This window comes from Apium graveolens, unplaced genomic scaffold (assembly GCF_009905375.1).
Source record: "Apium graveolens cultivar Ventura unplaced genomic scaffold, ASM990537v1 ctg5090, whole genome shotgun sequence".
Taxonomy (NCBI): Eukaryota; Viridiplantae; Streptophyta; class Magnoliopsida; order Apiales; family Apiaceae; genus Apium; species Apium graveolens.
Window position 1 is genome coordinate 56,951 of NW_027418810.1, and position 21,652 is coordinate 78,602.

The window sequence follows — 21,652 nt, forward strand, 5'->3', positions numbered from 1 at the left end:
CTAATTCATGGTTTAAATTATGATTATGGTAGAGTACCTTGTCTTTTATATGTGATAGGATAAATGATGATAGAAATATAGTATATCTTGCTAGATTCTATCAGTTGATTTTCAATGTTTATTTTTATGATATCCCTATCTCCTCTAATCAAATAGTGTCAGTGTTTAAATTGATAAAAAGGGAATTTTCTAACTGAATTTTATAAGATGAAAAGCGGTTGATTTTAGCTCCTTTGAGGTTGCTACTGGTTTCTAGGAACTTGCTCATTGCAAGGCTCCCTGAAACCTATGGTTTGCTTAACAGCCATAGTGCTAAGCTGCAGGAAATTACCATTGGAAACCCTCATATAGCTTACCCCAGCACAACCACCCACACATAGACCCAAACACAAATTAAACCACCACAACAATCTCAAACAGAAGCCACCTCAGGAGTCTCCCAAAAGACACTTGTTGTAAAAAAAAGAAAGAATTGGCTAAGAGAGCTACAAATCCTGCTGTAGCTAAGTCAAAACATGAAGCATCTCAAGTTCCTCATTCTTCTAAACCTTCAGCATTTGTGAAGAGGAAACTTGTACTTGCTGGATTAGAATCAGATTTAGATGAGGATAATGCTACCTTATCTTTCAGATTTCCAAACCTTTCATCTGATTCTTCTCCAAGACCATTTGTTCCACCAACTGAAAAGGGCACAGCTGCTGATGCTGGTACAAGCCCCAGGCCAAAAAAAAGAAGACTGGTCAAAGTATATTACAATCAGCACTTGTTCAAGATTAAACAAGAAATTGTTGAGGAGACATAAAGTGCATCCAGTCTAAATCCTGAGTTCCAGACAACTGCTGAGGCACCTGTAGAACTGTCTGATTCTCTAATAAAGCAATATAGCAAGAGAGTAAGAGAAGTATCTCATGAGCAAGTTGAAGCTAGTGTAAAGAGGCTGTAAGAGAAAGGTCTCTTCCCTGGATCAAGCACACAAGAACCTATTTCTCAAAGGGGTATAACAACTGCATCTTCTGATCCAATCCCATAAGAACCTGCACCTCGAAGTGGTGCAGCAGATATTTAAAAACAAGAGCCTCTGTCTGAAAAGTCCATTAAATAATGGCAAGATAAAGAGTCTGCACAGGAGTCTATTACTACTATTATGGAGAAGAGTACACAAGAACCTGGTGGTCAAAGTCATCCAGCAACTCCTAATTCTCCATCTACACAAGAACAAATGCATCAAAGTTGCAATGAAGGCCCTACTCCCGTTGCAGTTACTCTAATTATAGATGCTGAAGGCAGAATTCATCCATCTCTACTTTTTACTGATGTTTTATCAGTACCACCACTGAATCTCTGCACAGGAACTGCATCTTCAGATTCACAAGGTACAAATATTGTTATTACTTTATCGGTATTTATCCTAATACTGATTTGGTATTTTAGCATTTATTATGTATATTTTAAATCATGTTGGTATGATTATTTTTAGACCTTATTTAAGGAATACCTCTAATTATATGACCACAAATCACCCTTCTTTAGCCACCTCTTATTTCTATAGGACAAATTATCTGAGCTATTTTGTGAGATGTGTGAAAAGATTTAGAGAAAAGTAGAATAAAGAGAGGCAGGATCCTTCCTGGAAAAAGGAGAGGTAGATGAGAGATTGGATTTAGTAATCCTTGTGAGGAAACTCTGACTATTAAAAGTCATGAGCTGTGTGGTGTGAGGAGTAGTGAGACTACTTTAAATGAATATAGAGATTAAGTGATAATTATTATATTTTACAGGTGCATAGAGTACACATGAAACAGCTGTTAACTAATAGTCTATTGAAAATTTGATAAACTCTGATGTACCAAGTACTGTTAATCTCCCTGTAAGTCTAAGTACTGATACTTTTTTGCAGTCCATTCAATCTATTATTCCACTACATGTAGCAATCCCTATTTTTACTGAAAAAAGGTCCATTCACTCTACTATCACTACGTGAAAAACTAGAATAGACATCACACTTTTTACATCAGTTACAAAAAAAACCGATGTAAAACCAAATTTTGACATCAGTTACTCTCAAACCGATGTGAAACAGCATTATTCACATCAGTTTCATGGCCGACCGTTGTATATAACTGCTTTTTAAAAAATTAAAAAAACACGGAACAAATTGTTCCCCCTTTACAAGTAAAAAAACACGGGGGAAATTTTTACTTAAACAAGATTCATTTCCCCCTTCTCTCTCACTGCTCTCCCTCCCCGACCTCTCTCTCTCGATACACTCTCCCTCTCCGACTTCTCTCTCTCTCTCTCTCTCTCTCCATCTCCGTCTCCGTCTCTCACCTCTCAACTACCATTATCCCCTCTCTTTCACCTCTACCCGTTACAAGCCCTAAAACAAAGTTAAACCCTATAATTACAGATCCAGCAAGAAGGTTGACATGCAGCCCTGAGAAGTGTTCATACAACCCTAATCAAGCAAGTTTTACACAGATCGAGCTCTGTTTCACTGAAATCGAACCCTAATTTGTAAGTGTATTTTCAATTAAATTTGATTTTTTGGGAGTTTTGATTGATGTGTGTGTCTTACAGTCGGATTATTACTAAGTTTGTGTATCTTTGTGAATTGATGTGCCTGCATTATTTTTACTTGTGTGAAATGGGGCTTTGTTGATATATTTGTGCTAATGTTATTTAAAATGATTGTAATCCTCTTTCTTTTTTGATTGTATGTTTTAAAATGTGTATGTATTTTAGTAATCCTCTTTCTGTTTTGATTGTCTGTTTGTGCTGATATGGGGCTTTACAATTTTTTTATTTATATAAACTGTGCAATTTATGGAAGGCAGTTGTGTTGTGTATGAGCTTGTGAACAAGTTCACAAGCCGAATTAGATATTTGTTAAAAAAGGTATAAAATTAGTGAAATACAGAAGAGATGTTAATGATTTTGAGGAGAACTAGTCGTAATTGTAATTTAGGTATTCGTTAAAAAAGGTAAAAAATTAGTGGAACACAATGTAATTGTATATGGTATGATAGGTTTATCATAATTTGTTAAATGGGTACCCATGATAATTTAATAACTGCCATTATCCGAATAAAATTATGCGTAGTTATTATATACTCAAGAAAATGATTAGGTGTTAGTAAATTATGAATTTTTATTTAATATTTGAAATTATGATCAGGTAGGTTATATGGATAAGTCATGGATATCTGCAGATAGGGATTCATTAGACTATGAAATTGGGGTTGAAAAGTTTTTGATATTTGTTGAAGAAAACTGTAAGGATCCTAAGATGATACCCTGTCCATGTGCACGTTGTTGCAATTTTAAGAAATGCTCGGTAAAATTCATTAGGGGGAATCTATATGAAAAGGGTTTTAGTTTAGGGTACGTCGATTGGATTTGGCATGGAGCTAAAGCTAGCTGTAGGTCATCGACTGGTAGCACAATGCCACCTCCGTGTTCGGAAAATACTGAACAGAACTTTGAAGAAAATTTTGTTGCATTACAGGTAGGTGATATCTGTGAAGCAGCATATAATAACCGGGGTAATTTGGGTGATGATTGTGATAAGGATTCAGAGGAGTTTAAGAGGTTTTTGGCCGATGCCGAGCAACCTTTGTTTAAAGGCAGCGATTCTAGTAAATTAGATTCGATGCTCAAGTTAAATAACTGGAAAGCAAGATTTGGTATTAGTGATAGTGCGTTTACGGATTTACTTTCTTCCGTTGGCTCCTTACTTCCTAAAGATCACATCTTGCCAAGTAATGCATACACAACTAAGAAAACCCTATCTGATTTAGGTCTTGAATATATTAAGATCCATGCATGTCCGAACGAATGCATTCTATATAGAGGTGTAAATTATGATTTTGTCGAATGTCCCAAGTGCCATATATCTCGCTGGAAGTTAGGCAAGGATGGTAAAGTGAGAGTTAACATCCCGGCTAAAGTTATGTGGTATTTTCCAATAATTCCAAGATTTAAACAAATGTTTAAGTTGAATTCTACCGCTGAGCTTCTGACTTGGCATGCTAACCAAAGAAGTCAAGATGGGCAGATTCGTCATCCAGCCGACTCTCCTTCATGGCGGAATGTCGATTATAAATGGCCAGAATTTGGTAATGAGCCGAGAAATCTTCGATTAGCCATGGCGGCAGATCGTATAAACCCCCATAATAATGGCATGAATAATAGGTATAGCGGTTGGCCAGTAGTGTTGACAACATATAACCTTCCTCCGTGGTTGTGCATGAAAAGAAAGTTCTTGATGTTAACAACATTAGTGTCTGGTCCGCAAGAGCCAGGTAATAACATTGACATCTTTTTGCAACCACTTATGGATGATCTCAAAAAACTCTGGAAAGAAGGTGAACCAGATGTGTACGACGCTTAATGTGGACAATAAATGATTGAGGGCAAAATTAATGTGGACAATAAATGATTTTCCCGCTTTTGGGAACTTGTCCGGTTGTGTCAACAAGGGTTATATGTGTTGTCCAGTTTGTGGCGACGATACCATAGCCAAGTCTTTACCTCATACCAAGAAAATGTGTTTTCATGGCCATCGTCGATATTTACCTAGGAATCATCCTTATAGGAGGAAAAAGATGGCTTTTAATGGTGAACAAGAGTTAGGAAATGCTCGTCAAATCTTTTCTGGAGAAGAGGTGTTAAGGCAGCATGAGCCGATTAAATTTTCTTTCAGGAATGCAGTAACGAAGTTCAAAAAGGTCGACTGTCCATGGAAGAAAAAGTCAGTTTTCTTTGAGTTAGAATATTGGAAGTTTCATGATGTTCGTCACTGTCTCGATATTATGCACATCGAGAAGAATGTGTGCGACAATCTTATTGGGACACTCCTACATATGAAATTTAAAACTAAAGACAGCGAGGCCTCCTGACTTGATATGGTTGAAATGGGCATTAGGACAGATTTGGCTCCACAAAAAGTAGGAGCATGGAGAACGTACATGCCCCCTGCTACTTATACTCTTTCAAAGGAAGAAAAAAGAAAACTGTTAAAGTCATTGTCATCAATGAAACTTCCCTATGGACATTCATCAAATATAAAAAATTGTGTCTCGATGCCTGATATGAAGTTATTTGAGCTGAAGTTTCACGACTGTCACATACTACTTCAACAGCTGCTCCCGGTTGCAATTCGTGGAATTCTCCCAAAAAATGTCCGGGTTAGCATCATTAGGCTGTGTTTCTTTTTCAATTCTTTGTACACTAAAGTTGTCTAGGTATCAAAATTGGATAAATTACAGTCAGATATAATATTAACCTTGTGCGAGCTGGAGAAAATATTCCCTCCCACTATTTTCGATGCAATGATACATCTTACGGTTCACTTGGTTAGAGAATTGCATTTGTGTGGTCCGGTTTTTTACAGATGGATGTATCCATTTGAACGGTTCAATAAGGTGCTGAAAAGTTATATGCGAAACCGTTTATATCCGGAAGGTTGTATAGCTGAAAGCTATCTCGGAGAAGAATCTGTAGAATTTTGTAGCGAGTTTGTTCGGCAGAGTTGCACTACTACAGGTCTTCCGAAGGACAAAGCCAGACTTGATGGTCCGTTATCTCCTGCAATAATAAAGTCAGTCGAAGAAAATGAGCGAGATGAGGCACACCTACATGTTCTTCAAAACAACTCGGAAGTGTATCCATACATCACGTAAGTTAAATCAATTAACCCTTGTCTCAATCTTCTTTTATCGAGTATTTATGGTATTTCCTTATTAATACTTTTATTTCTAGGATGCACAAGGAATTATTAGAAGAAACCTATCGAGGGAAAAAAAGACCGTGCAATTGCTAATCGGAGAGAACAATCGGTTATTTTCTAGTTGGTTTAAAAAAAGGTCAGTGAAATGATAAGGAATGGAGAAGATGTTCCTGAAACGATAAGATGGTGTGCATGCAAAGCGTCTTTTTCCGTATTGACTTATTAAGGCTTTCTCGTTGATGGGGTTCGATATTTCACAAAAGACCGAGATAATGCGCGGGTGGTCCAAAACAGTGGCGTGTTTTTAGTTGGTAAGACTTTCCAAGTGAGTAGTGCCAAGGATTTAAATCCTGTGGAGAGCGATATGACATTTTATGGCATTATTGAAGAAATTTGGGAGTTGGATTACCGTGCATTTAAGGCTCCGCTGTTCTTGTGCAGATGGGCAGATAGCGATAAAGGTGTCAAGGTCGACGATCTCGGCTTCACCCTTGTGGACCTTAGTCGACAAGGTCACAAAAATGATAAGTACGTATCGGTTGACCATGTCAAGCAAGTTTTCTATGTCGACGATCCAGTCGATATTACCTGGTCAGTTGTATTAACTTCCATGAATCGAGATTACCATGAGGTGTATAATGATGACAATTTAGGGGACACAACACTGCAAAATCCTCCATTCTGCTCTCAAATCCCTAAAGTAGATGTCCCAGTAGATGTAGATGATGATGCAGATGAGCCTAGTCTTTATTTTATTTATTTTTTTATGTTTTACTATAATGCATTTAGAACGCTTATTCCCATTGTTGATTATTATATATAGCTAATTACGTACACCATGTATTTCAGGAATTGCAAGCACATGAATGGGGAAGAAGCAACCAGAACACTGATATTTAAAAAAGCAGTGACAGAGGAGGGCGGTGAGAAAAATGAAGAAAAGCAACTGGAAGTTAAGCAATTTAAACCTGAAAAGCAAACTGATGTGAAGCAATTGACACTAGAAAATTAACTGGATGCCGCACAACCTACAAAGGACCCTGAAGAAGATGGAAAAAGGTAGACTCTGATGTTCCACAAGAGACGGTTACAAGTACAGAATCTAGGAAAAGAAAACCTGGAGCAGCACGTGGTGTTTGTGCTATGCACAAGGTCATGACGAAGAAAGCTCAAGGGCAAAAGTTCAAAATCAGATTCAACCGAATCGGAATTCCCATTGGTGATACAAGGGACTCCTTGCCGTCTCATATTGGCATGCTGGCGAGGAAGATGGTGCCAATTGATCTTGAAAATTGGCTAACAGTGGATCACTACAAGAATAAAGGTTAAATATGAAGGAAAAAATCTGTCACATATAATACGGGTCCGTCATATTTAATAGATTTTCCGTCACATTTAGCTGAAATGTGACCAACGCAAATCCGTCACATTTCTTGTCATCACATTTAACAAATCAGTCACATTTAATCTTTAAATTTGATCGGCTTACCCAACACGTTTAATAATTATAAATGTGACGGAATCATCTATCACAAATATATTTTCCTAAATACCTTGAAAAATTTAACAAAAAAATTGAATTTCCCTCTATTTTTTTACAATTCCTGCTTAATTTAAATATATGACCGAGGTGGTCATGTTTAATAATTTTTAAATGTGACAGGGCTAATGACGTATATGTGATATTTTTAATAAAATTTAATTTTATATAATTAATTTTGGTTAAGTTAATTAATCGGAATCGGTCACATATAATTGACGTTATAATAGGAGCAATAATTGCCACATTCATATAATAATACCAAACTAAATACATGTCCCAATGCCATATTAATGAAACTGTAAAAATGCAATTCAATGTTACTGAAACTAAATTAACTGAAAAAAGTCATATAGTAAATTAAATCAATAATAAAAAGTCATCAATAAGCAAACAAATAATAAATAGTCTCTAGTCCCAAGAAACCTACTAAATAAAAAGCTAAACTGCTAACAAACTAATATAACTATAGTTCATACTAGAAAAGAAAAACAAATCAACTGGCCAACCTAAAAGCATACTAAGCAAAAATATCATCATCAGAGAGGTTGAGATTTCCCCTGTTGGTATCCTACAAAAAAAAGGAACAAACAGATGTTAAGAGTTGATACAAAGCAATACATTTCCAATTAAATAAGACTAGTAGTAATTCTTTTTGGCAGCCATAACAATCACTTATTGATCTAAGGTCCAACGATTACTAGCATATAAACAATGTCAAATATCTAATTAAGTTCCATAGAAAAGCCACGTAACTTACATTATCTCCTCTTACTTAACATGTGGTATGATTGTTAAGATCTACATCAGTTTTACTATTTTTTTTTGGGTAATTCTATTCAACTACATAAGTGTTATAAACAATTCTACCATGTAAACTTCATTTTTGCGTAATGTAAAGTTTTAACATGAAAGAAATAAGAAAACATATTGTTTAAATCGCATAAGACCTTAATAAACCAAAAAATTAATACCTCGTTAATAGTCTTTCCAAACTTGTCAAGCATTTTGTCAATCACACTAGAGGCAACACGGATGTATTCAGTCCAATGAACATCAACTTTAGGGAGTGTGACTTCTGCGAATTTCTGAATCTCGCGATCAAGCTCTGAACGAGGTACAGAAGTGTTGTTATCATTACCTCTCGTATCAAGTGCATGAACAATGCACGCAGCATCACCAATTGCACGCTGGAGTAACCCATCTGGAAGGCGTGCAGACTCGGTTTGAGGTTTTAAACGCTGGTTTAAGGACGATGCATCAGGACCAAAAATTTCGGAAAATGTTGAGCGACCTTTTATGAAAAGTCTAGTTTTTTGGCCCTTTTGTAGCTCGACAAACCACCTCAGCCTCAACTCTTCTGCGTTTACTCGGGGATAGATGAGGAGAGGTGTGTGCCTCATCCTCGTTTCCTCCTGCACGCTCAGTGACTAAACTCTGACTATACTCCTCCTATAAATTTACCAGCAGGTCTCAAACATTAAGTAGATGGTTACTCTAATTACATTAAAAAAACTCTAAAACTTATAGTTGGAATCTGGAAAAACATACCATCATGTCTTCCGACTCCTTTGTCCAAAAGGTACCTTGACCATCTCCTTTTTTCTCATGGGTAGCCTCATAAAACTCAATAAGTGTCAATTGGCGTTTTTTCACATCCTCGAGCTCGTGTAAAATGATGTAGTAGTATTTCATCACATATTTTAACTTACAAATACATATAATTACATAATGGAAATAAATAGGAAAAAATATCATACTTTACACGTAAGAAGTATTATAACCAACACTATTAAGTTTTTTTATTGTTGTAATACCCAAAATAAATTTAAAATAATTTTGTAATATGTAAGATATGATTTTAAAGACTAAATATATTTAATATACTATATGAGTTTAAAGACAAAATAATTTGCACCAAGTTGTGTCTAAAATAGAATAAAATAGATAAAGTATCTGGAATCTGAAACAAAATTAGTAGAAAAAGGTTCACTTATGTAACTTGTCACAACATGCTCTGATTCCATAATTTCTTTCATATCCCAATTGAGTTAACCTTTTACGAGCATCTATGATAAAGGACAAGTTTGACATAAAATGTAATTACTTACCTTTCTGAAAATGATATAGGGTTTTGCCCAAGTTGTGTGCACAATCTTACCACCATGTGATCGATTCTCTTTATTCTCAATAGACATGGGCTTCAACCTTTGGGTATCCCACCATTCACAAAGTGAATCCCATACACATCTATTCAGGTGTAGAGGTTTAACATCCCAACCTGTTGTTCCTGGTGGCCCATTATTTACCCTCTTATCAGCATTCTCCTTTTGGCGGTATAACAAATTTTTTAAATTATTTTTCAAATGTTCCTTTATTTTATATCGCGCCTCCCCTGGACTAGTTCCTTACTGATAGTATAATATTTCTGCCAGTGAATAACAAAATAAGAAACTTTAACCAAACATATTGACAACTATATATTGTAACTAATCTACATAGAAAAAAGGATGCACTATACATTACCTCAAATGTCTCAATTACATTTGAATAAAAAGTGTCGTCGTAAAAATCAGAACGTGGTTTACCAGCTGTATGTACTGGCCCAACAGGCCAAGGAGCTCTCACAATGGCTTTCAGAGTCTTTTTCTGAGTATTGTTATTTATGCTACAAAAATGTGTTAATCATTATTAACATAAAAATGAGATCATAAAATACAAAAGAGATTCAATTGCACTAAATCTGTTTTATAAATATAGCTAAAATAGCATGAGAAAAACTATACTCGAATAAAAATTAAGATTTCGCTAAAAGAAAAATACTTGCACATTTATGAGGCCCAAAATAACGATCAATTACCTAAGATCTTTGGAATACTTTTCAAATGATCCTTTTGCTACAATATTTTTCCATTCCTCGTAATTTTTTAAGAGATATTTGCAATGTCTTTTTAATGTACTAATTGACTAAAGATTCAATAATTGCTAATTAAGACTGCAAAATGACTTAAGGAGAAGATAAAAACATCATGATCATGTGTCAAAATATAAACAATAGAATTGTCGAGGTATTTGAAGAAGATATTTTATTAAAAAAATAAATGTCATGTTCAGCCCTCTATCTTCATTAAAAGTACTTCAGAGGTTTTCTTTATGTTATACTAACAATTTTCAGTGGAGATTTGTTCGGCAATAATGACATGCGAAAAAGTATTAGGTGGAGAAGATCAAGATTATTAATCTTGAAAATGAAAAGGTGTTTAGGAAACCCCATGTGTATCTATGTATGTGAGATTGAACTAACAAATTGCACTCCCAGGCCCATAAATATATTCAAGAAATAAAAGCACAATGTGACTTAAGACTTGCATTCGGCGAGTGATCAAATAAATACTTAAAAGAGGCTACAAGAAAACACAATATAGTTTGGTATGTAACTATGTATTAAAGAAGATATGCATGTGAAAATTGTACTCTGTAGTTCTCCACCATACATGAAAAAAAACTTCCATTTATTAGTGTACCGTATACCACATTGAAACAAAGGTGCAATAACTTCTTTCCAGGTCAATACATATCTAGCTTCACTAAAAATAAATGATATGTTGAAAATTCATTAAAAAGAAGGCTTACTATTTTTCGGTAAACTCCACAATTCCCTTCTTTGGTTCACCATCTTTGGGCATTTTGTGGAAGTCACCACAGGATACTGACCAGTCCGCCCTCTCGAAATAATGAGTCCACAGGCTAGAGGTGTCTTCGTTGCTACCATTTTTCCTACCCCTTTCCCGGCCAGTTTCCTCACTCGTGGACCATTCACCCCTGTAACCCCTATTTTGTCTACTAGCAGTAGTAGTTCCACTGCCCCTTCCACCTCCCCTTATACCATTTCCAGCCCCCCATCTTATTACTGGGACAACCATCATAACTAGTACCGACAACAGCAAAAACATATATACCGTTGACACCTGAAAAAATTATGATAATAAATTCATAATAAATATTATTTCTAGAATATACGAAATCAACATATAAAATTTAAGAAAATAAACTACAAGCTACAGAATATTATTAAACACCAGTGAAGCACTGTTTTAAAAATAATTGTGCCAAAAATGAGGATAGTGTTCTGTTTCACAAATAGAAGGTATAAATAGAAAATTCACCAACCCTACTGTACGAGTAGAAAATTTTTCTTTAACATTCACAAAACACTTCGTCCCTAACATAAATAGAAAATCAACCAACTCTTTACTCATACAAACACTTGTACACACACACAATTATCCCATATTTATAAACATTAAATTAACTTTGTTAAACATTATATTCCTAGTTATGAGAATAAACGAAACAAAAAGCTATTATCAAATAAGAATTTTAGTAGGATGTCCAAGCAAAAAAGGAGCACATCCCTTATCATTTAAAACCGTTAAACCCAAAATTTATAAACCAACATTCCAATACCTGTGTTTGTCCGTCCATAGCAATAGTTCTAAGACTTTAAAAAACCGAAACATTAGTTCTGTCAAGGGCTTGAGCACAACTTGAGATTCGAACAATTCTTTTCAAAGGATCCATATATTTAAACACAAAATATAAAATTGGTGAGCTGACTATTTAGGAATCACAAAAGAAACTATAATTTAGATAGTTACGTTAAGGAATAGTTCCCTCATAATAACAATTTGCCTCCAAAATATTACCCGCCAAGAGAGCTTATTGAATACAGTAGTAGTTCTAAGAATAGTTAGTGGGGGAATAGGAGAAGACACACGATTGAAAAAGAAAACTACCTCTCACATTCAAAGTGAACGAAGTCGTTGGACTTCTATTTTATATTAATTTTTTATATTATTTATCATACTTTTGTTTGTTGAGATTATATATTGTTGAGATATTAAAATATTTACATATTACATTAAAAATATTATTTAAAATATTTTGTCAGATGTCACCAATTATATCATATATGTCACTTATTTTCTACCAGAACCATTTCATTTAACTACTTCAATTGCATATAAAATTATTATCTATTAGGGATATAAATCTATACTCGTTTTCTAATTTACAAAACAAGATAGAGATAATATGGATTCCGAAAGGTAGAGAAGTTTAATAGGTAATATGAATTTTAACTTTTTAAAATGGAAAATGGTTGTACAACTAATAATAATAATATTGGTACAAAATTTATTAAATTTAATGAGACATAATTAAATAATATTTTTTCCAAAATTATTGGAAGTAAAATTAACAATTCTTAGTAATATTTTGAACTAAATTAATTTTTGGATAAGGTGTTAATTTATCTTATCATAATTAGTTAAATTAAGAGAATACGACTATGGTGATCATGGTTAGTGTTGAACATCTTGACCAAAACTAGTCTCGTGATTCAGATTCACCTCATCTATTAAACCAAGATTCGTGGTTTGATTCCGATTTTATCATAAACCAATTAGCTGTCATACCGAATTGTATATATATAATAAATATATACATTAAATTAGTAGCTATATCAGCTCAAGAGATCATCTTGAATCTCTATAATGTCAACATAATTACTCCCTATTCGAACTTTATCGAATTTGTCATTATTTAAAACCTGTTAGTTTAATATGAAGTACAAATTTACCTATTTCATTGTTTATCTATTTGAAAAATCTATTAATTATTTGGTTGCACTTGTTATTCAATTAGTGCAAGTTTTTTATCAGTATTATCGAAGAACTATCATTTATCATTACCTAATTAATAAATCAAAATTTGCAGGCTATTAATGCATTCACTAATACTCTTAACTAATGATAATTATTGTATTACCATTCAGAAACTGATTAATTCGCTAAACCGAAATATCTAAGATCATACCGCATGGCTCGCGTTAAATGAATTGGGGCACGAGTTAGTTTAAAATTTTTAAAAACCACAACATATAGATTGGTTTAGGTTTGACCTCTAATCCGAACCCAACCAAACCAGATCTCAATCACCCTAAATAGTGTTCGAACACTAATCAGAATATCACATTTACCTAGAAATGAAAATTCGTTCGTTTCATTTAATTTGGGAGAGAGTACTTTTAATAGTCAAGTCTTTAATCAACAAGTCAAAAGATTCATATTGTGGTTAAATCTTGTTAAACTTTAAAATTAAACATAAAACTATTTTATATTTACTTGTATAAAAGATATATATGTACAATATGTATTCATATAATATTATAATATTTATTAATTTCAATTTTTTGTTTCATTTCATGGGGTGTATTCCAGGGTAAACTCAAAGTTAACACTAAATTAGTTCGTGCAATTTCGTGTTAGTGTACTTTCATGTTTGTGTATCAAAGAAGTAAACACAAATACAAAATTTTAGTGTTGTGTACGAAATTTTCGGGGATACATTCACCTACAGAAAACTTATATTTGATAGAATTAAGTATAGCGAAAAATTTCAAATTTTAAAATGTTTATAATATCTCTTCACAATTTTAATTACATTAAATTTAAAAATATGTTTAATCTTATTTTCAATTGAAAATTTTAAATTTAAATTTATAATATATTTTTTTATATAGATATAGATTTTGTTAAAATTATACAAAAAATTTCAAATATTCCAACATTGTTCTTAAAACAAATTCAAATCTACCAAGAAAGTATTGTAGCCATGTTAGTAAATAAAATTTTAACAAAAATCCAAGAATCACTCTCTTGGTAGTTGTTTTTTGACACCAGTCTCCTCGTAGTTAAATACCAAAAAAAAAATTATAAAAGATCCAGACCCTTGCATTAACCTTTAACAAACAAATACCCATACATTCTCTCTAAACTTTATGGTGATCACAAAAAAAGGAAGAAAAGTGCAGTTCTTTTAAGGGACAGAGTATAAATCAAAACAGAGTATTATGCAAATAAGAGGGACCATGAGGCAAAGCATCTATGATTCTACATCCACCAAAAATTCCTGGAAGGCCACTATCCAGTTAAACATCTGCAAAAATTTGATCTTTTATTTGCACTCCAAACTAGCCCCTGATCACCAAACTCAGTGCAAACTTTATGTACCTACACTTTTTACAATAAAATCTGAAAAAAATTAGCTACAAGAACAGAATAATCACATGGGGTTACCAACATTTCAACGTAGGAAACATAAAATAGATCCGAAAAGATCTAGTTTTAATAATTAATTAGCTGTTAGATTTAGCGTGGTGTTATGAATTACAATAAGAGTAAAATCATTTATGTGAACAGAGTACTTTTACTTGAACACTTTCTTCACTTATATATGCAATTCTAGATTACAAAAAGTCTCAGCTGACAGAAGTCCAATTGAGCAAACTCGATCAAATCCTAATCACAATCAAAAATATCAAAAATTTGAACAACATCTCCCTTGAAGGTGTTTCAAGTCGAGAGTTTCACTCTCTTCTAGCTAGTGCTTTGCACATGCCTTTTGCTGCTGCTAATGCTCTCGTGTTGGAGTATGGTTTTTGGACTCCAGATTTGCAGACAATATCTGTCAGTGGTCACAAAGTTCCGGCCTTTTCTTCTGCTACTCTGAGGATCTCCAAAGGCATTACTACAAGGGAGCCCAGTGAATCAACCAGGTTAAACAAGTTCAACGTTTAGAGAATAATGATAAGAGCAAGAGAAAAATGTATAAGCATTCAATGGCCTGACCACAATGGACATCAAACAATAGAAAACATGAAATGGTATGTATTCACCAAGAGCTGTATGAAGCACCCAAACCAGATACTAGACAAAAACTGATTTTTAACTTGTACTACTTGGTGGCTGTAAAAACTAAAAGGAACTACAGAAGAATTGGTCACATTTTTCTTCTGATTCAAGCAAAATATAAAAGGTACAGGAAGTAAGAAGTACAAAAAACATGAACAAAATATGTTTGTCAAATCCAATGTGTATAATGTTTTCTAAAACTATCTCATTGTAAGATTAAGATAGATGCACATCTCATCGTATGACTAACATAATGAGTAAAATTAATCTCAAGGCAAAGCATATCTGTAGTTATGCCACAACAATATGTACTTACTAATTTAAGTGAATAAGACCAGCAGCATATTATGAGCTCAAGTACATAAGATAAATACATATAATAACCATGGATGTCCAGGAGAACTTTTTTCTATAGTACATACCTCTGGTCCTCTACGCTTTAATCATCGATGTCTAGGAACTGAAATGATTTTCCAACACATTTCACCTCATCTATAAATAAAAAATAAATAACCTGAATTAGAGAATTTGTTGCAGAAATGAGCAAATTTGGCTGCAACTGAGGTGAATATCTGTTGCAATCAGTATCATAGCAACATAGGACATCAAATTACTGTTAACAAGGTTTTAAAATTCAATAGAAAAAAAAACTCACTAGAAGGCCACATAAGCAGAAGTGCAGAACAGTCAGAAAACATTAAATTTGACAGTGAGGATGACTTGGGACATCCCTCATATTGAAGTTCCTTAAATTTCAGAAATATAGAAAAAATAGATCATATATCTGCAATCACTAATTTTTGTAGTCCAACACAACAAACTCAATAGATTTTAATTTCCTACTATATACAATAATAAATCTCCACTCCAGTAAATCTCCAGAATCTTACACAATACTGCAGAAATTTACTACAGGGAAACCAGGAATCACACAGAATCTAAAACTATATTAAACTCATAGGAAAAGGAGTGAAATCATATAAAATTATACAGTATTAAATCATGCTTTCCAACAATCTGAAACACCAAAAACTGCAGGTTCAAAAAAAATAAAATATGAAATTTAGAAATACTGAAATCTGACAGCATCATTATCAAACTCTGGAATACTAAAAAAATTCTTGTCTTTCACTGAGAATAGTCAATGGAAAAGTCCTGTAGAAATTAAACAATTATATCAATGGCAAGAGCTGCTTGTATATGATCCGCGAAACAGAAAATACCAACACACCTGCATTTTGCATCTCAACACCTTGCAAACAGGAAAACATTAACAGAGAAATCACCTGGTAAATAACAATGTAACCTTATATTTCTTTATTATTTATACAAGTTTGGTAGATTAGATGCATAACAAAGTAAAATTATGATGAATCTTCATCACTTTCACTAATCTCATCAGTACTTGAGTCAGCATTCTCATTGTTAGTAACATTTGCTTCTTCATTCCTATTGTTAGCAGCATTTTCTTCTTCATTCTCGTTGTCAGTAGCATTTTCTTCTTCATTTTCAGACAAATTCTCATTATTATTTCCAAAAATTCTGCAATCAATGAAAAAATTTGATGGATCGTCAATAATTATTGGTTCAACCTGGGACGTTGATGCATTTGACACCTCTTCCTGGTAAGCATCATCCAAAGATGAGGTAGTTTCATCAAGAGGGGGGTTTAGTTGTCACCACTGTGTACCACTGAGAACTTTGATTATTGATGTTAGGAGCATAATAAACTTGTGCGGCTTGGCTAGCCAACACAAACACATCTTCTGCATTTAGCTGCGACTTGACATTTACGGTTGTCATCCTGTGTTTATCCACTTTTACATTCCTTGTGGTATCAAACCAGTGACATTTGAATAGCATAATATGGTGATCATTGCAGTAAGTCAGTTTTAGTACTTCTTCCAACTTTCCCTAATAGTTGCCACCCACTTCATTGTAACAAGTACCTGCAATGTGTACAAGTACCTGCTTCAGTCCCAATACTAGAAAAATATGTTATACAGAGAAACAACTTAAATTGGTCAGTTAATACCAAGGACACAAATGCCCGAATTTGGAGAAGTTATTTGATTATAGCCAACACAGAGAAATTTATAGCCATTATAATAACAACCCTGATACGACTGCACAATTGGTACTGGACCTCGAATCATGTCCTTGAATTCGTCATCAAGCTCTTTATTTGTTCTTACCTAAATGCATTAATAAGAAAATACCAATCAGTTCAATCTAGAAAATAAAAAAAGTGGTAAGATAAATAAAATTGTTGATATGCATACTCTTTCTTCAAACCAACGAATAAATTTCTTCTTTGCGTATGCTTCGAAGATTGAAGGGTCTAGGTGTGGCTTCTTCCCGTACACTAAATTTTCGAATTCTCTGAAATTAGTAAAGCAAAAATGGTAAAATAATTAACATCCACAATATACAAAATATAAAGTACAAAACATTGACATACTTACTCCAAGTATTCTGCAACCTCTGGCATATTGATCAAGACATAATAAGTCACAATCTCAAATTCTTTTTGAGTTAAAGCCTTTTTCTCTACTCCAATAGTACTCGTTGGATATGTATAAGCTTCTAATAAATGCGGATTATGATTTTGATGTGGTGCCTCATTACGTTGTAACCGATTATGTATAGTTGGCACACCCGGCTAAAAGTAAAGTGAGCAGAAATTTACAAGCTCCTCTTCGACATAGCGTTCCGCCATTGAGCCCTCCATAAGGGCTTTATTTTTTATTGTTAGCTTCAACTTACCCAAGTATCTTTCGAAGGAATACATCCACCGATATTGGACCGGGCCACCGAGCTTACACTATGTTGCTAAGTGAACATGTAAATGCTCCATTGTATCAAAGAAACCAGGAGTAAAGATCAAATCAAGTTTACATAATATCTTTACGATATCCTTCTCCATCTTTTCAAGATCCCGTTTCTTCAACGATGTAGAGCATAAATCTTTGAAAAAATTGCACAACTCAATAAGAGCTTCACCAACCGACTTAGGAAGAAGGTCACGAGCAACAATAGGCAAAAGTTTTTGTAGAATTACATGACCATCATGAGATTACATACCTTTAAATTTTCCTTTTTTCTCCTTGCTACACCGAACTATGTTCGAGCTACAACCATCTGGAAGTTCTAAATCTTTGAGCCATTTACATAATTTATCGACTTTTTCCTTTGTAAGAGCATATTTTGCATGTGGCTTTGTACCATCATCTCGAATCCATAACTCCTTTCATATATTTAAATGCTTACAATCCTTTCTTGATTTAAGGTTCTCCTTTGAATTATCACCATCGTCCAAAATTGTATAGAATATGTTGTCAAATACATTTTTTTCAGTATGCATGACATCTAGACAATGGCGAAGTCGAAGTACCTCCCAGTAAGGAAGCTCCCAGAACATAGACATATGAGTCCAATTATGGTTTACCCCAAAACCAACAGGTTTGCGTCAAGCTTTTTTCCCGTGTCGAAAGAATTTAACACGTTGACAACGTATCTTCATCTCCTGACCGGAATAATGAGTTTTAACTGATCTCGTTTCTCTTGCACCATATTTATTATTCTTTCTCAAAGGATCACCACGTTCTAAAAAAATTCTAGACCTTCGAAAATAACTAGGGTTTCAACTGGGCTTTCCTCCGTACTTCAGTTGAAACCCTTTTACATCCCCAACACAGACTGGGCCTGACATCTTTCCATGTGTTGACCACCCACTAACCATGCCATATGCAGGAAAATCACTAATAGTCCATAATAGTGCAGCCTTCATTACAAAATTAGAGTGTGATGCTTTATCGAATACTGTTACCCCCGTGTTCCACAACATTTTTAATTCGTCAATTAATGGTCGGAGATAAACATTAAGATCCTTTGTCGGATCCTTGTCCCCAAGAATGATAAGAGGCATAAATATAAATGGATCTTTCATGCACATAGATGGCGGAAGGTTGTACGCAACAACAAAAATAGGCCAAACACTGTAGTTTTTTGATTGTTTATTGTGAAATGGTTCAAATCCGATAGTTGCAAGTCCCAATCTGACATTACGAACCTCATTTGCAAATGAAGGAAATGCTCTATCAAACTGTTTCCATTCATCTCCATCAGCAGGATGTGTTAGCTGCCCCTCAACGACATCTCTATTTTTGTGCCACCTCATATATTGTGCCATGTGTTTTGACATGTACAATCGCTTAAGTCTTGGAGTAAGAGAAAAATACCGTAAGATCTTTTTTGCAAATGGCTTCTTTTTTTCATCTTTCATCTTTTTATATCTGTCTGCCCCACAAATATCACACTTCAACTTGTCTGCGTCAGTCTTATAAAATAACACACAATCATTCTCGCAAGCATCAATCTTCTCATACCCCATATTAGGCCCAGTTACCATATTTTTAACTTCACTGTATTTTTTAGGCAATGTATGTTTATCGGGCAAAACAGATCCAATTAGCTCAAGTAACTCATCAAAACCCTTTTGACTACAATGATGTCTATTCTTAAAGTGCAACAACTTTATAACAAATGACAACTTTGAATCTTTTTCATGATTAGGAGAAAGCGGTACTGAGGTCTGATTCAACATATTATAAAACTGAGATGCTTCTTCATTCGGTTCTTCTTCCATATCTTCAATTTCATTTTGTTCTTCTCCAAGGTTCCTTAACATTTCGAATGCATCATACACATCATCTTCATCATTCTTATTGGTTCTCATAGAATAATGGTTGTGAAAATCAGATTTTTCTCCATGAAAATACCATCTTGTGTACGACTCAATAATGCCAAATCGATTTAAGTGCATTTTTAACTCGTCTTCAGTCTTCCACAATAAATTTTTACATTCATTGCAAGGACATAATATGTTTCCATCAGAATATTTTATTCTTTGCGCAAACTCAACAAAACTATCAACACCTCTTTTATACTCATCAAATAAACCACCTCTACCATTATCCCTATGGCTCATCCAACTTCGATCCGGTGACATCTACAATGCACGTATACAAATTAATCACTTATTCATTTAATTTTGCATAATAAACACATTGATATTATGTCTAAAGCAAAAAAGTGAAAACATAAAATTAACTAGTAAATATATGAGCCAAATCTTGAAATGAATTCAAATAATAATTTTTTTTTATCAATATAGCTATCATGTTTTATTTCTAAATATAAAATTATCATGTTGTATGTATTATAATTTTAATGTTGCAAACACATACCTCATAATAAGAAATCTTTAATAATTAGCAATATAGCTGTAAAGATTGACCCACTATTACAAGAAATACCAATCAGACATGGACAAGGAAGTGCACAAGAACAACTGCTATAGAAGGGAAAAAGAAGAGAGATTACACTATCACAGAGACATGGACGTAGCAGGGGAAAAGTAATCTAAAAAATTAGGGTAAGGCTAAATTTGATGGATTCGGTCAGGTATAGCACTACTATATACAACTGATTTCGTCACTTTTAAGATACACATAAATATAACAGATTCCGTCACATTTAAAGTGTACATAAACATGATAGATTTGGTCACATACAAAAATATTAACCGTGTTGGTCACATTTTTTATTTCCGATAATTAGGGGGAAAGCTTTCATGGTCAATGTTGACTTTTATTACCATGAAATCCGTCATATTTATAAAATAGTCAAAGTCAAATATGTCATATAATTAAATGTAACAGGATCCGTCACATTTAAGCGCTCCATTTTTCCGTCACATTTAGTCCATCACATTTAGGCTTTGTCCTTGTAGTGGATGAGGAGTTAAAAGCGAAGATATGGAGTGATGTGCAGGTAAAATAAATCATGTTTATTTTACCTAAATATTGTAACTTGTTTAGTATATGAGTTTTTACCTTGTACATGGTTATTTTTTCCTCTCAGAATACATTCAAAGTAGCTCTGGAAAGTGAGGGGTTGGTCTTAAAATCAACGGGTACGAAGTGGAGATAATTCAAGTCTGAATTAACCAGAAAATTTGTGAAGCCGTATATTGGAAAGAAGAAGAAGCTAAGCAAGCCCCCTCCAAAATATGCGTATGTTGGCAAGGACTGTTGGAGAAGATTTATGGCTGTGAGAACCGGTAAAAGCTGGGAGGTATATCTTTCATATTTATATCTTTCACATTTATCGTGGTATATTTGAATTAGTGTTGAATTTAATATATCTTGTGTCCAGGAGATTAGTAAAGTGCAAAGCGAGCGAGTTAGCGAGCGAAAATATCCACACAGAACCTCAAGGAAAGGTTATATTGGTTTGGAGAAAGATGAAGTACGGGTTTCTTGCTATCTCTGAAATTTAGTATAGTATTGCACTTATTTTTTAAAACATTTTTATTTCTTCATTTTTTAACAAATCAAAGCAGGGCGGCTGGCCCCTGAAGAATTACCTGATCGAGCAATTTCTTGTTGATTTATTTAACATTAAACACTTATCACTGGATTTTGATTATGGTTTGGGAATTGAAAATCTTCATTTTTAACCCCTTGACCCATCCGACAAATTTTCCAAAATTAGAAGCAGCATTAATGCGGTAGTGTTAATTGAACTTTTTTTTATATAAGTTTGCTGTCTATTTTTTTTTTAGAA

At 33.8% G+C, this 21,652-nt stretch overlaps 1 protein-coding gene across 1 annotated transcript; it reads right to left on the reverse strand.

Moving 5' to 3' along the window:
- Positions 1 to 18,665: 18,665 nt before the first annotated feature.
- LOC141702437 (uncharacterized) lies at positions 18,666 to 20,033 on the reverse strand. The gene has a single exon (XM_074506117.1). It carries the CDS (start codon positions 20,031 to 20,033, stop codon positions 18,666 to 18,668), a length of 1,368 nt encoding a protein of 455 aa, XP_074362218.1.
- Between the last annotated feature and the right edge of the window lie 1,619 nt (positions 20,034 to 21,652).

Coding starts and splice junctions, on each gene's coding strand:
- LOC141702437 (XM_074506117.1), bottom strand. CDS start 20,033: ATGTCACCGGATCGAAGTTGGATGAGCCATAGGGATAATGGTAGAGGT.